Source organism: Triplophysa dalaica, chromosome 5, assembly GCF_015846415.1.
Source record: "Triplophysa dalaica isolate WHDGS20190420 chromosome 5, ASM1584641v1, whole genome shotgun sequence".
Lineage (NCBI taxonomy): Eukaryota > Metazoa > Chordata > Actinopteri > Cypriniformes > Nemacheilidae > Triplophysa > Triplophysa dalaica.
This window is the reverse complement of record NC_079546.1, coordinates 10,738,893-10,755,730: the sequence shown is the minus strand read 5'-3', so window position 1 is coordinate 10,755,730 and position 16,838 is coordinate 10,738,893. Positions and strand designations below refer to the sequence as shown.

The following is a 16,838-nucleotide window of genomic DNA, read 5'->3' as shown; positions in this document are numbered from 1 at the left end:
CCTCATGAGGAAATATGAATCACCAAGCACAAATACAAACAACGCACACTTTCCACAACAAACTAACAAGCCTCAGAAGACTCACTCAAAATGATCCATCTTTCTTCTTTATGTTGCTGCTTATGACGGATATCCAGCGACAACGGATATGATGTCAAATTTCCTTTCATAATTTTCTCCACTATGGGTACGCAGGGGTCATATACGATAGCAAGTTCTCAACATATTGGAGCATGTAGGTTTTTTTTAGTTTTTGCGTCTATTTTTAAAATCTGAAGAGATGGGAAGTCCTCACATTCATCATACAGAGACGTGCAAGCAAGACACTTCTCCAGGATACTGTAATGATGTATCCCGGTGGTTATGGAGACCCTAAGCACTCTTGTGGACAAGACTAAATAGCAGATTACTCTTGCTTACTTTAAGATAAACGATGTAACACACCTTGAAAGTTGCCACAGATCTAGCTGACCTGTACCTGAACTAAACTGTGAAATGTCTTGTCAGCAAGTGACTGAATTTGAGGTGCAATAAAACGGACCGAATTGTACTTGCTAATCTGATAAATTCAAACTGATGAATCGTACGTCCTAGAGCAAGGGTACCTGAACAGGCAGACAGCTATGGAGAAGTGATAAATTGACACGGCTGTGGGGAAGAAATGGAGCTTTACACACACACACACACACAGGCAGAAAATACTACTTAACAACTGAAACTGTAGAGTAGACAGACTTGTAGAGTAAGCTGTTCTCATGGAAGTGTGTTGTGAGTGATGAGAACTGTTAAACGCAACTGAGCAATTTATTGTGTTTTCAATAGTGCCGTCAAACAAATAATCGCAATTAATTAACTCCAAAATAATTGTTTCTGTTTATATAATACATGTGTGTGGCGTGTATTTATGTATACTGTAACATCAGCTATAACAAATATTTACATAAAATACATATAATGTACATTATGTATAAATATAAATGTGTATTACTCATTTTTCTTAAATATATACTTTTATGTCTATGTATTTATATTAGGGGTGGGTGAAAAAAATCGATTCAGATATGAATCAGGATTTAGTCCAAGCGATTCACAGATTAAAATATACATTTTCTAAAACAATTGTTGATGTAGTCGGAAAAAGAAAATTGCGAGAGCGGTGCGGCGCCCGGACAGTCGAGAGACCGCACAGCTTCAGCACAGAAACAGCGATGACGGGGGTAAAATAAATACACCCCGTCCCATTTTTAGCGAGGGCACGTTTTTGGAAATACTTCGGATTTATCAACTCTATGGCAGGAGATTGACAAGACGTATGAAATATTCAAGCTTTCGAAAGCGAAGTATTTTGAGAACACTAAACGTAAAGACTCACATCGAACGCCATCATTCCAGCAAAATGGAATAAAATCTAAACATACTGTATATCGAATCAAATTTTGAGGAAGAATCATTATTAAAAATAAAAAAAGATGTTTAATCGAATCGTGACCCCAAAAGGTAGGTTATGAGGAACCAAAATATTCCCACCCCTAATTTATATATACATATAAATATAGATACACACACAGACACATGAAGTAAAGACAAACATTTATTGTCGAACCGATTAATCGCAATTTATTGATTCGACCTCACACATTTTTTATAATCTGTAACCTGTCGAGGGACCTATTAAAGGTTCCAGATTGAGTAAAAGTAAAATAATTCTGAGATTTGAATCATTCAAATGTCACACTAGGCCGGAAGTGAGATAGTTGTAATGTTGTATTGAAATTAAACAGTAATTATATAGGCCCACATTTTTGTTAGTAAACATTGTGACACATTTTTGTAGGCAGAGTATAGATCAATAGATGGATGAACTGTCAGGAATACCTTTCATACCAGTTACGAGGTCTGACATCCACACATACCAGATAAAGAAACCAAGCATGTATAAGAGAAACTGGGAGCGTATATATCTTTATATGCTTATTTGTACTAACAGTGGCAAACGGTACCAAATGCATCTACTGACCACACTTGACACATAACATGAACCTAATCATTGTTTTCTCTCTGCAGTTCTACTAATGCACTTATGGAAACTGTAGAAACAGCAACGGCAAACAGTTTCCTTTATGTTTAGTCACCGGTCATTGGGTAATTGCTAACAAAGTTAGCTTATACATGCGCTGATACAGGAAAATAATTTAACTCGTTCCCCCGTTGTTCTGATTAGGTGGGCAAACATGATACTTTTTTTAGACACATACCAAAACCATAATCCATACCAACAAAAGACAGAAGTTTATTTAACTTAAGTGATATTAATCGTACGGTGAAAACGGCAGAAGTTTTGATCATCATTTCTACAGGTCCACTCGTTTTATTGTGTTCTACAGCTGTCGTCAGTGTTTTTGTTGTCATCAGGTATGTGTTAAAATATCAAATTGGAGACTGTATTCTGTCGATTGTGGCACCAAACAAAGATGATATTTTAAACTCCTTATGTAGCCGAATCTGTGCTGGTTTGTATTTGCCACCTCCAGTTTTCCCTTTGTTTTGCAGTTTAATATTTAAAATTAGTAAGTTTAAATATATTTTTATTTTTGTTAATATTTTATATAATAAATACATAATAATACAATCTATACCGTAATTATATTTAAATAAATAAAAAAACAATAACTCTGCGCATTGTATATACTGGTTCATATGGAATAACAAAAAAAGAATGATCATGAATCTGGCAGGATCACTTGAATGAAAGTCACTTCATTGACTACCATAGAAGGAAAAGGAAAATTTAAAAATGTAATCAAATGTGCTCTAGAACTGTTTGCTTTCCTAATATTCTTCAAAATATCTTATTTTGTGTTAAAAAAAAAAATCCTACTATGGATGTCCATGAAATGTCAGTTGCTAACATTTTCCAGATATCATTCTCTGTGTTCATAAGAATAAAGAAATGCACAGTATACAGGTTTGAAACAACAGGTAAATGATGACAGAATTGTCATTTCTGAGTGGAGTATCCCTTTACATTTAATAAATGTATATCATTTATTTATCTATCCCACCTTAAAAACAGACAAAAATAAATGTGATCACAGCACGATACAACAGAACATGATTGAGGTAAATATGTCAATACTGACCCTTTGGCTGAATATCACTTGGATCTGTTGACCCTATCAAACATACTCTTACTGCATTACTCCTTATTCACTTACCATTCAATTACACATAAACCAGAGAATCCAGGATAACACACAAACGGATTGAAGCCAAATCCAATAAGCCACAAAGAAACCACATGATGCCCTCCTACAGTACTGGGTGTTAAGTTAAGCCATGTATTGTTTGGGGCTGATCCTGGTTGATCAGGTTGTTTTAAGAGAAGTACCCCATTAAGGTGTCAAACATCCTTAAAAACAAATCTGCTACTTAATTCTATAGAAGAGCCGTTTTAAGCTGCATGGATTTAAGGGTTCTTTAAGGTAAATTACAGTAATAATTGGCATTAATAAATTGCTGATTGTTTCCTTCACTGAACTGTAAGGCTACGTTCACATTCAACCATATAAAACATAAAACTAAGTATGCTGAAATACCAAACCAAACAGACAGAAGCATGGATCTGCAATATTTATGTAAGACTGTATTTCACGTATATCAAAGTGGATCATAAATTATCTGGATAACATCATGACTGTGTCACATGACATGAAATCATGTAATAACTCTTGCTTGCTTTCAATAACGTTTGTCAATACTAATAACAATAGTCGGGACGCAAGTATTCTTTTACTTTAAAACTGAATAATTCCTTTAACCGTGAGCCCTAAAGTGAAGGTCAAGATGCAACTATTTTAGATTTATTTACAAACTTAACAGACTTACACTTTAATGAAAATCATAATAAAAAATGAATGAAGAGAAATCATAAATAACAAACACAAATAACATTTACACTTCAATTCCACAAGCGCAAAAAGCGTTTTTCAGGTAACTAAAATTTAACGTTTTTCAACAAACCCAACCACTAAATGTATTTGTTATATCTGCAAAGATCCTCAATAAGGAATAGAAGTCATTAAACGTGTAAACAAGAAACACATGGCCTTACTGCTGAAATAGTTTCAGAAACACCTGGTTTAACCCGACAAGCTTTAACAGATGTTTGAGTAATGACTCTCTATTATCCTAAACTACGAACCTTCTCATGGGTGTCGCAGCATGCAGACTGACAATACATAAAGTGCTGAGGATGGAAGACAGTTCTAGACCACCAGAGGACCAGCAGTACTGACCTCTGCAGGATTTCTGTCTGACTGCGTAAACATCATTACTACACATGAGTGACGGGACGCCATACATGCAACTGGAACCTGCAGGGATGTGTATATGAATGTGTGTTTATGTCTTGGTAAGACAAGTATTATTGTGACAGCTAGATAAAGAAATTGAGAATAAAGATGAGATACATCAATACATTTCTGCCGTCTAGACGGGGTGGAAAACATTCCTTCCATTCCTGAGGCTAGAGTATGTTCAATTCCCAGAGATATATCATTCACCGCAGTAGGTCCTGCTCCTTTATAAACAAACACAGCAGTGGACCCGCAGCAAATAAACATCAATAAGTGGTTCTTCATCTCTAAGAGAATTTTATTTTCAAGAGTAAAAATGTTGCTAAAGTGTTTAGACAAATTTTGGAGAGCATTGCGGATGCTGGGGTGTTTCTCCACATGGAAGTCAGTGGAGATCAATACATTTTGGGTGAACTGACACTTTAATATTTGTACAGTCTAAAATACACTACCAGTTTAAATGTACTAAATTTAACCCATTAAACCCATGGAATAACACAACTGCAACTATAGGAATTATGACCAAAAGCATTCCACATAAATGACTATCATCCACCTTCTTGAGGTCTCCCCTGGGAAGCTTTTTAAACAGTATTGAAGACATCTATTGGGCTCTTATCGGATGCTTTTTATTCATTATTTGGACAAGTAATCCATTCCAAAATATTTGGTTATCTAATGAAAGAAATGAATAAGTTGGTAATTATATTATTATATCAAACATTAGAACATACACCTATAAATGAAAGTATTCATGAGAGACATTTTTGTCAAGTGATCTAAAACATTTGAGCAGTAGTGTAAGCTCAAAATGCATGTGCGTTGTTCTAAATGTATACAGTATATAACCGTTACACTTAAAGATCCTAATATATTTATTTCTGTCCATTCATTTAGTTGGCTAAAGCAGAGCTAAATTCATCCACCGGTTTATAGACACCACAACCACTGCTACATGATGTCATGCTTTCCGGGTGCTTTGATACTGGCCCTAACACAAAACTTTTCCAGATTAAAAAAAGCTTTCTGGTTAAAGCTGCAAACCGAGCAATCTGAGTTAAACTGTAATAAACGGCACCCTGTACTAGCAAATGTGTACTTGTCGTGATGATATGCCACATCCCATGTGTCATGTAATGCAGGTCCTTCGGTGTGCTTTACACAAGCATCTGGCCTATGTTACTCCCTATCAAAATTCTCCCATTCTAGTAAACCAAAGCTATTGAAAGTGGAAGGTCAGCGAGTGGGTGGAGAGTGGAACATGAAACAGAGTGAACAAGGTCAAGCAGCGCAAAAAAGGAAACGACGGACCATTGCGTTTTTTTCTTTTTTCAAATCAATTCGGTGGCATGATTGTAATTACACCTTCTAATCTGAAATCAAAATGTACAATTATAACTGCCGGCTGAGAGATGATAATTTATGTCAACCTCATATCATTCCTACCCCCAAGGGCGTGCTTGAAACCTAAATACAATAATGTGATGTACCCATATTATTACATTGTAACCAAACTACATTTAAAGGTCGGACACTCAAAGTGATACTGAACGGTTTTGGAAGTTTGTGATAACTGAAAACTTCCCCAGGTCATCCTAAGAGACTTAGTGTGAATGTGTGTGTGAATGTGTGTGTGTGTATGTGTGTGTTTCGAAACCTGATATTTCACAGATTGTGAACAGACACCAATTGCTACAGACATCTCATCTTAGGGTAGTTACCTAGGCATCTGACCATACCAACCGCAGCTTGGTGTCTGTCATACAACTGTGTGTCCAATGAATATCAAGTAGGTCCCTGTTACAGCACTTATGAAAGAAAACTGGTACACAAAATGCTTCAAAATGTAACCCTATCAACTGGCAATGAGACATTATTTGATATTGTGTGTGTGTCTGTGTATTTTGAGTACATATTGTGTAACATAAGCTGTATTATTGTGTAAAATTATAGGTACAAATATATTCTTATCTGTACACTGGCAATAAAAATCCCATATGCATATACTGTAAAATAAAGTATTGATGTCAAAGTTGGGCACTGTGGACAAATACATAATTTCGACCCATAAAAGAACGCTATCACAAGAGCACTAGTAGGAAATATGAGAACACAACGTTTAGATGCTTGATAGTTTTATATAAAAATGTGCTTGTTTTTGCTAACGAAATAATAACAGGCCAACACATGATTGTGGATCATCTGTAAAGCTGAACAAGCATCGCTCGGCTGAGGTCAAAGCAGGGCAGGGTTGGCGAATTAAAATGCGTGACTTGAAATTGACTGCTGTAATAAAAAAATGCTGCATATAGGTTATTGATTTGAGTTGTTTGCTGCGTCTACAGTAAAAGGAAAGAGGTTATATGCAACCAAATAAGATGACAATGTCAAGCATATCCTCTCTTTGAACTTCAAGCTCTGTGTAAAGAAAGCGTCTTCATCGAAGCGTCTTTTCACAGATTTTAGTCAAGCTCGCAGTGTACTCCTATCATGTAAATTGGTCTATGCGTCGACTAAAAAGAATGTCTTGCACAGATCCTTACCCAGTAATCGAAAAGGGGCTAAAATGCTTACAATTATGCACCAAACAGAAGGAATATATTATAAAACACTCAACTGGCATCATTCGTGACAGTGTGATTGTGACGTCCAGATACAATCCTACTGGGAAAACAGCGATGTCATCATGTATTTAACAGTGGCACACGCCCACAAAGACCAGATTACAGTCTGGTAACATAAACTCAAGGATAACGGAAAGATAAACATTCAGTCTCAACAAAAAAGATCAAGTAGATACATTGAGTTCATTTATACACAATAGAAACCCGTATTATAGCAGAAAAACTGAATAGCATTATGACGTTGTGAACCCAACAGCAACGTAAAAAGTCCAAACAGTGACGTCACGCAGCTTCGCGCTACTGCGTGGATACGCCCCCTTCCACAAACACAACAACTCTGTTACTGTAGCAACAAAAAACTACCAACTTTCACCACCAGTACGCGAGCAGTACTGATATGTTAACAAACACACTGTTATTCACATCTCATGCAATACTGGGGAGCAAAATAATACACAATAATAATAAAAGCCTACGCAAACGATACTCATTCATTAACGCATCCACAAACAGGTGTAACGTTTACAAATACCCTACTTTCCGCCAAAAGCGGGTAACACGTGATAGACTATTAGTGTTTGATTTTACAAAGTATCAGAACTTGGTAATATAGCCACACTATTATCATATATAAATAAACAAACGATTAAACGCTTCAGCAGGGCACTGAAAGCGCCCTGAATTGTTCCACTGAGGTGGTCTTTATGTCACCAATAACTCTCAGTAAATAAATTAATAAACTGTAAACTGTCTTATTTAAAACATCTCTGATTTAAACTCACCTTGTTTGACACACTTCAGGCGGACGGGATCTTTGCAGTGTCTGATCACAGCCCACACATCCCTGATGGTCAGTCCGGCTACTGGCGTATCATTTACTTCCAGAAGTAACTCGTCCTGGTTGAGTTTGACCCTGTCCAGTTTCACTTCCCCAATAACGGGGAACAGTCCATTCTCTGCGCCCCCCTCCAGCTCGAACCCGAGTTTACCGCTCGGACCCCTGGACAACACAACTTCATGGACTCGGTTGGTCCAGTGACTTTTCTTCTTAACGCTTTTGGACATGTTTGGAGTTGTTAATGTGACACGAGCGCAGGCATGAAAGCTATCCGCGATATCGATTAAGTAGTTGTACGATCAGTTTCTGTGCCTGGCAAGAGTCTCCATATCAGCAGCAGATCCACAGCAGCCTCTCAAAACTGCCACACTGTGATGTCCTTTGAACCGGTTCTTCTCGCAAGTGGTTCGTTCGAGCCGATTCGCGAAGCGTTTGCGATTCACTTGACTATGAGGGAGATCTTTGGGACTCAATTTATAAGAAACTATTATGTTTAAAAAATCTTTAAAGTATAAATACAACTTAAATATTTGTAACTTAAACAAAACTAATAAATATTTCATAAAAATATGTCATTTAAATAACCTTCGTTAACCGATATGGTTAAAACTGCTTACAGCGAACTTCTGAAAAAATAGGAAATGAGCTAATCAGAAAAATCCTTTTTTTAACAGTTTAACGTTTAACATTAAACACTGAAAGGAAAATACCGAACATGGATTCCAGAGCACGTCTTTTAACGAGTCAAGGAAATTATTGAGCTGTTCGAAAGAACCGACTCTCAAATGAACCGGACTTCTTCACGCTGCACTGTAACAGAGTCTAAACTGGTAGTGGTAAACCGAGCCGGATGTGATGTGAAGAGGAGGAGAGAAGAGTCGCTTCCCGCTGGAGAAGAGAAAAGAAGAGAGAAAGTAACGGAACTTCCATCATGCCATCAGCCCCAAGCATTTTTTTACCATTTTAAACGACTGCTGTGCCTCCTTCTGGAGAAAATGCAAAATGAAAATTACTTTGAGTATGGCAAACAGTTTTCCCCTGCATCTGTAATGCTTTATGACTATAACTCATTTAACAGTTAAAGCAGGGCAACTTTCATAAGAAACTCCAAAACATGCATTTTATTGCCTATGCAAATGCCTAACACTAAGTTTTAATGTTTATTAAAATATGAATATGACAGCATATAAAGCAATGTTTGAAGAGATTAAAGTATTTAAATAGAAGACAACCAATTAGAAGTTAACATTGCAAATATCTGAGATTTGTCCCTCTAAATAGGCCCTATACAACAATAATCCACACTGACAAAACTTTTTAACTAATATAAAAGAATACAATTATTTCATAAATAATCCAGAAACCATAACATTTCTCAAGAGATTAAAGAACACTGAATGTACTCATGTGCTATTGTGGGATAGTTGAGAAATCTTGGAGCTCTCACAGGCCATTGATGAAAATTATTATTTTACATTCGTCATCCCAGGATTAAAAAGATCTCTGAAACTAATGTGACATTATAAATTATTTATACATCATAAGACAATTCGTCATTTAAAGTCCATATATGCCTCATATTTGACCTCATTGCTGCCTAGGAAAACGAACTGAGAGTTAACTTGTGCTTTTTCTTTCTTAAGGGGTATATTGTCGGGATGATGTTCCAATTATTTTGGTATGCCACTTAATACAAAAAAATGCACGCATCCTGTAAAATTAAAAAGCAATTTAACTTGTATTGTGCAGTTCTGGTGCTATTTTAATCCTGTGGAGTGTAGAGGATCAGGTTTTTCAAGTAGATTAGTTACAGAACAACGCAGGATCATTTTATGAACAAACAAGTTTAAAACAAACCCACATGATTTTGAAGTTATTGTTTGTTTCTGCATAATCCATCATCAAATAAAACACATGCTTTTACATCTGCATTTTGTCTTCAAAGACAGTTTCCTTGAGTGGCTTTAGAAATAAAGCATTTAACTTCATGCTAGAAAAAATCTCCTGCATCAAAAACACAAAGTCTCTTTTACTCATATCTACATACAGTCTAATACCTTTATTTTATTAAAAACACAATTTGCTGTGAATGAAGGGTTTTCTAATAACAAGGGGTAATGCTGTGACCTCTGCCCTCAGAGACAGATCAACTGCTTTCTGCATTCCAGTGATGGGAGTATCTGAGCGAGTGGGTGAGAAACTAACAAAAAGAGGGAGAGGGAAAAGAAGAGGATGATGTTTTGACAAGACAGAGAATGTGCAAAGGATTTGTTTGTCGGGAGGTTTTTAAACAAGTTAGGAATTCCCTGAGTATGACAGAAGGGATATTGAGGAGCACTGTGCTCATAAAACGTAATGAACATTATGCTCAGAGCTTGTGTTTGGGACTCAGTGCCTTATAAATTATGATAAAGTACAAAAACTATTCATGCTATTTATTGACATGTTAATGTGTTGTTATTTATTATTAACACTAATGCTCTTTTGTTACCAGAAAAACAACTGTGAGTTCTGAAAGGTGCAAAATATACACAACAAACTCTTCAAAAGATCAATATTTTTGATTTCTCATGAAATTACCTCATATGAGCATATTCATCCCACTCTCTCCATTGCGGGTCAAATTTTTTTTGTTACATATCCTCTGCAAAGGGCTGTTGATAACCGGTTCCGAATCTGGTTAACTCTCACACCCACACTCGCATACTTTCATCCAACAGAGAAGTGTAGCTCTCACAGAAATGAGACCCTGTGGTTGTATGTATCCTGAAGCAGGTGGCCTTTCTAAACAGGACAATCGAGTCAGAGCTCCAAAACCTAGAGGAAGCAATTCCCCCCAGAATACACTTCACCAGATGGGAGCACATTGGTCCTGACAGTGATGTCGCCGTGGGGACTGCTACATATTGCTAGGCAACATGATCTAATGATTATGACGGCGTAATTTTAAGCAAATTCAGAAATGAAGAGGCAGGGTTGGATGGGTTTAACAGAAGATATAGAACGCAGGTAAAAGCTGTTAATAGTTGCAGCGAGTCATTTGGATAAATCCAAACTCTCAAATGCAGTTTTGTGTTTATGATATTTGTTTTTCCATATTGTCTCAATTTGCATATAAGCATTAAAATATAACAAAATTGATTACATTAGGTTCTGCTCAGGTATCTTTAAGGGACAGTTCACCAAAAAAAAAAAGATGTCATCCTTTACTTACCCTCTTGTAATTTCAAACCTGTATTACTTACTTTACTCTGCAGAACACAAATTAAGATATTTTGAAGAATGTTGGTAAGGGCAAACCGTTGGTCCCCATTCACTTCTATTGTATGGACACAAAACCAATGCAAGTCAATAGGGACCAACAGGTTCCTGTTACCAACATTCTTCAAAATATCTTCTATTGTGTTCTGCAAAAGAAAGTCAGTCATACAGGGTGACTAAATGATGACAGAGTTTAATTGGTAAACTATTCCTAGCTTTGCAATCTCAAACATAAAAACGCGAGATATTACCATTATAAATTAACATGTTCACCCAAAAAAGAAGGCCTGCCTACTTCAGTAAACTATGATCTGGGATGCATTAATCCTATAATCTTTTAAAGTATTTAGGACAAAGTACAGATTGTGATTCCATCCAGAGACATCTCTGATTGGTCTTGCAAACATCCAACTTTCTTCTATTTTCGACAAGGATACAAAGTGTCAATGGCATTCATTTATTGTGTTCGCAGGTATTCAAGTGTCAACAAACAAAGCAGCCAAATTGCAGATGATAAATGTTCATCTTTTATAATTCTAGCATTTATTCTGCAGGTATGTGATTATCAACAGAGAAGCCTTTACTGTTTAAGACACCTGTTTCAAACAACATTTAATTTTGATGTACATCTGTCTATGTGCTTTAACGTTTTGTCATCACATATTCACATCAAATTATGAACATTAAATTATGGATTACTACTCAATTCTGAATATTTAAAATTCCGATCTCTTTTTATTTAAAAAAATTATACTTGGATTTATTTAGAGCTTCAGAAACAGGTTGAATTGTGTTTATTTATATTTGAAGAGTTTGGTTCCAAAAAAATAGAAAAATGTCCAAAATGATGTTTTATATTGTGCATTCCAATTAATATCAATCAAATTGCAACTAAAATGGTTTGTTTTTATGAAGCCATAATAACTTAAAAAATACAGCTAACTAACACAATAAAAACATGATAACATCATAAAAACATGAGTTATCTCGTTTTGGAAGAAAACTCTTCATATTATTGTTTGCTAGATAAGCACAGTCATTTTTTTTCTGTCTTAATAAAATGTTTATCTTGCCTTACCATACAATCTTTGCTTTAGTCTAATCCAGTTGCTTATTGACAGGAAGAGCATTTAAATGTTTGCCAAATAAATGGTGTAGCAATTCTGCGGTTCATAAATACAAACCAATCAAAATGAGGGGGAAAATAATTTTTATAAAAATGAAAAATGTGCTTTAAAGGACAGACCTAAAGGGACTATATTTTGAGAAACTCGTGGGAGTTTTCCCACCAAAATATGAAATGCATAAGCTTTTAACTTCTTTCAAAATCTGAGCTAAAGAGAGCCTCTCCTATCATCTGAAGGACTTTGGAAGTCTTGCGATGGAGAATCAGACAGTCTAAGTTACTTATACACAACCATCATAAACATGACGGCTGTGACATGGTGGGCAAAGTTGCCGACAGTATCTAATCACCTGTGAGGGAACAGCGTGTGTCAAACAAGTTAATTTAACACTATTAGTTAAGTAATTTTATAAGGTGTTTATGGGTTCACATTACCTATTAAAGATAACTTAAATGTTTATGTTACAATACAATTTATTTTACCATCATAAAAACATTTTAGTTTTTATTTTACCTTCATAAAATGATTTTAGTTTTAATATCTCAGTAACAAATTACTCACTTTATTCATTTTTGTACCTTTTTAGATTTACATTATCAAGTAATTAAATTGCTAACTATAACACATTCTGAAAGAAAAATAACGGTTAACAGACAATTTAAATGCGAGTTACTCTTTTATTAAGTAATCACAAAGCATCAACATCAAAACATGTCTGTCAAATGGAAATACTTCTATACAGTGCAAGGCCCTTGAGAAATGGGCTGAGATAACAATCACTTTTAGAAGTGGACAATATGGATATCTGGATATCACCCAGCTCTGGGCCTTAGCTTCCCATCCTCCAGACCCATCAGGACTTTCTGGGTGAAGTTAAATGTGTTCACCAGTTCTTTTGGGTAACTTAGGTCCATGGCGTAAGTTAGCCCAAAAAGCATGGCAAATGCATCAGCCAATGTGGAAAAATCAATAACCATGGTACCCTCAAGTACAACTGCAATCTTCTCTGGGCAGAAGAACGTGGCATCTGATGAATTGCCACTAATGGAGAGGAGACCAAGTGGTACTGCATCAATGTCTGGTTCATCAGATTGCTCAACCTGAAGACAAGAACAGAGAACTGTTACTCTAAACTTCCAAAGGATGATTGCTAATAAGTGACATATATTTACATCTATTTCAAACCATTCTATCCCATACAGTAACTACAATTCTAATTAATATATTAAAAACATGGAACTAGAACCAGGATGACATCTGAATGGTAAGGGAGATTATTGGTAATCAAACAGTGCAACGCTTACATCCCACGTCTTGAGAAAGTTGGAGTCGTCCTCTTGTAGATAGGTGGGGAGAGCACGGAGGACGGCAGCTTGTCGTACATGGACGTCCACGTTTTCCTTCAGAGAGAGAATTAGAGACTGGAGTTTGAGAATCTTGATTTAACATGGAATAAAATCTGCACAGCAACACAATACTATGCATCTACCTCTCAAATGTCTGTAAGTACAACCAAAATATTTAAAAACCCACTGCAGTTTCTTTATCAGGCATCAAGAAGTGTAACCAACTGACCTGGAGGTCATATATCCTGAAGAGCTGACTCAGTACTTCAGACACTTTCCCTGTGCGAGCAGCTTTCTTTCTGAACAAGCTCAGAGAGATTGAGAACTTAGTTAGGTTGTAATATTTGCCAAAATACTAGGAAAAATATGTGAATACACACAATGCTAAATCAGTTATGTAACTTATTAGGCATTATGCTCAGTCAAACAAACCTTTAAATATTTTTTTTAAACTGCACAATTTGCTTTTTGAAATGTCAAATTTTAAGCAAGAACAAAAATGTCTCCGCTAAATAACACAAGCTACTGGTGTGGCTTGGGCAATAAATACCTTTCCTTACAAAAAATTTTTACAACACATGGAACAAAGTGCATCAAATTATTGTCAAACCTCTATGAAAACCACTAGTTGTCTATTCATGCGTGCCAATTCACAGCCCGCCATTTTGAGGTCGTTAAAATGTGTTGCCCGAAAACGATTTAATGTGAAAACCGATGCTGATGCAAAAAGACAGACTTTGATATATTTTTAAACACGAAATACAATTCAATCCATTTTACCTTTAGTGAGGCAGGATAAAATGTCTCGAGACATTCTTACTCAAATGCATAAAATACATTAACTGCTAAGACACTAAAACTTTGCAGCAGGAACTTAAAATTTGCTTTTTGAAATGTCAAATTTTAAGCAAGAACAAAAATGTCTCTGCTAAATAACACAAGCTACTGGTGTGGCTTGGCCAAACTATTTAAATAGAATTTATAAATACCTTTCCTTACAATTTTTTTCCAACACATGGAACACAGTGCATCAAATTATTGTCTAACCTCTATGAAAACCACTAACGTTAGTTGTCTATTCATGCGTGCCAATTCACAGCCCGCCATTTTGAGGTCATTAAAATGTGTTGCCCGAAAATGTTTTAATGTGAAAACCGATGCATTAACGGATGCAAAAAGACAGACTTTGATAGATTTATATATTTTTAAACACGAAATACAATTCAATCCATTTTACTTTTAGTGAGGCAGGATAAAATGTCTCGAGACATTGTTACTCGCTTTGAAAATGCATAAATTACATTAACTGCTAAGACACTAAAACTTTGCAGAAAATAAAACCAGGAACTTACCAGATTAGCGTGCCCAAAAAGAAGAGGAATAAAATGGATGGCAGCACAACGAAGAAAATCTTGTCACCAGCTGGTTCAGAAAATTGCATGGCACTTTTCTCATCAAAGGTCCTCACAGACAACACCGCAGCAAATTCCCGATCGAAAAAGATCTCCTCCTATGCTATTTTTATAAAATAAGATCGAGTTATTCACGTGTTGCAAACTTAGATTTATCAAATTGTCATCAGAAGCGAGTCAGGGAAGCAACAAAAACATGGCGTGTTTTCGCGAACTTGCAACTGCTACTAGAGGGAGGAGCACGTACGCACGTGGGTGACGTCAGACGGGAGTATAGTAAAACTATTTGAGTGCACTGACAAAAACAAATTAAAGCATTTGAGTGCTGTACACTTAGAACTTCACTTTCGTTTTAATTACACAGAAAATTAAAGGCGAATGAACGTTTTTATTTTTTTGAGTAATTACAACCCATTTTATTTATCTAAGTTTTACTGTTTGGTTTTACAGTGAAGAAAGGTTATTGAGGAACAGACAAAACAGGTAAAGTTTGATTAAAATTTTGATTAAAGATTATGAGTGCACCGTGTACGTAAATAAAAAACAACAACGACCCACATGCATAAATCATTCATAATATAAAAAGGATAGTCAGTTTGGATTTCATGGTGAACAACATAATGAAAACATTTTTGAATATTCTTTTAAGAAATTCCAAGTGCAACAACTCTTGGAAGCAAAAGTCAGTTCCAGTATGAAAGACTGGATAATGGGAGATGGGTGTCGCACAGCATGAAGCATTTTTATAAAACACTGCTGTACCCATCAATAGTCCTCCATCGCTCTGTATAGTTGTTAACATGATACTTAACAGTCTGAGTTCTTAATCTTCTTCGCCTTTACACAAAATGAAGCTCTTATATCACACACTCTGGACCGAGCGAGTGGTTATGTAACCCTCCCACTTCAGACTTGCTCTCTATTCTTTACGTAAGGCAACCTGCAAACATCACAGCACTAAAGCGCTGTAAAGCGTACATACTGTACAGATGTACAGTTTAAGGCGCTGACATGCTCCTTTTTCAGGAGTAAGTTCTTTCAAAGGCAACTGGATTTACAGAAGAGGCTGTTGAAGAGGCTTCTCCACATACTGTGCATCAGTGGGTTTATCTCATATCGGGGGAATTATATAAAAACAACTGTGCTCCCTGTGTTTGAGGAAGAGGTGTAGTCAAGACCACTACTAAGACTTTGAGGGGTACGCAACCGTTTCTGGGCGAGACCAGCACTTCTCTAATTCGTCTTAAAGATCCATATAATCCTAACATGTCTAAAATGATAAAGTAATAGCAGATGTGCAATTTATATGTTTATGCCATTTGTTTGCAGATGTAAACAAATGCAAACTATTTTCATCACCAAATGAAAAAATGAGTTTAAAATTTCTTTGTTGATTTAAAGCATTGTCTGCAAGTCTATAATACCTTAACATCGTAACTGTTAGTATTCCCATTAATCTTTATGGCAGTTACACAAACATTGCAAAAGATACATTCAGTGATGCTCAAGAACGCAACACCATCAAAGTCAGTTGTATGGACTAAAATGTATATATATATATATTAGTGGTGGGCCGTTAGTGAGACTCTTATTGCGCGATAAAAAAAATGTCGCCGTTAATCTATTCTCAAAGTTGGGTTGGCAGCTGGGTCTATACTACGCAAGCTATGATGACTTTCACCTTGATATTTTAGCGCGGATGTATACCAGCTTAACTGCACTGTACGGGGCGAGAACGAGATTTTTCAACTCGCGTGATTCGCGTCATTCGCGTCATTCGCGGAAGCAGAAGCCGCCTCATCATCTCATAACCAGGGCTTCATTCGCGCAGCAAGTAGGTCTATTGGCTCTTTGCATTAACATATAAATCACTCG

At 36.1% G+C, this 16,838-nt stretch overlaps 1 protein-coding gene and 1 long non-coding RNA gene across 11 annotated transcripts in view; both read right to left on the bottom strand.

Moving 5' to 3' along the window:
* Positions 1-8,245, bottom strand: part of magi2a (membrane associated guanylate kinase, WW and PDZ domain containing 2a) — a 173,764-nt gene extending 165,519 nt beyond the window's left edge. For all 9 annotated transcript variants that reach the window (XM_056747609.1, XM_056747610.1, XM_056747612.1 and 6 more), the window contains exon 1: positions 7,762-8,245. In XM_056747609.1, coding sequence (XP_056603587.1) covers positions 7,762-8,044 — 283 coding nt within the window. In that variant the 5' untranslated portion in view covers positions 8,045-8,245. The remainder of the gene's footprint in view (positions 1-7,761) is intronic.
* A 4,623-nt stretch (positions 8,246-12,868) lies between these two features.
* On the bottom strand, positions 12,869-15,345 carry LOC130420372 (uncharacterized). Of its 2 annotated transcripts, XR_008906646.1 has the most exons (4): positions 14,904-15,345; positions 13,781-13,850; positions 13,510-13,605; positions 12,869-13,305 (listed from the first exon to the last, which is right to left on the bottom strand). It is a non-coding gene; the product is annotated as an uncharacterized LOC130420372 (long non-coding RNA). The 2 variants fall into 2 exon arrangements; XR_008906645.1 differs by having other exon boundaries at positions 13,781-15,331.
* Between the last annotated feature and the right edge of the window lie 1,493 nt (positions 15,346-16,838).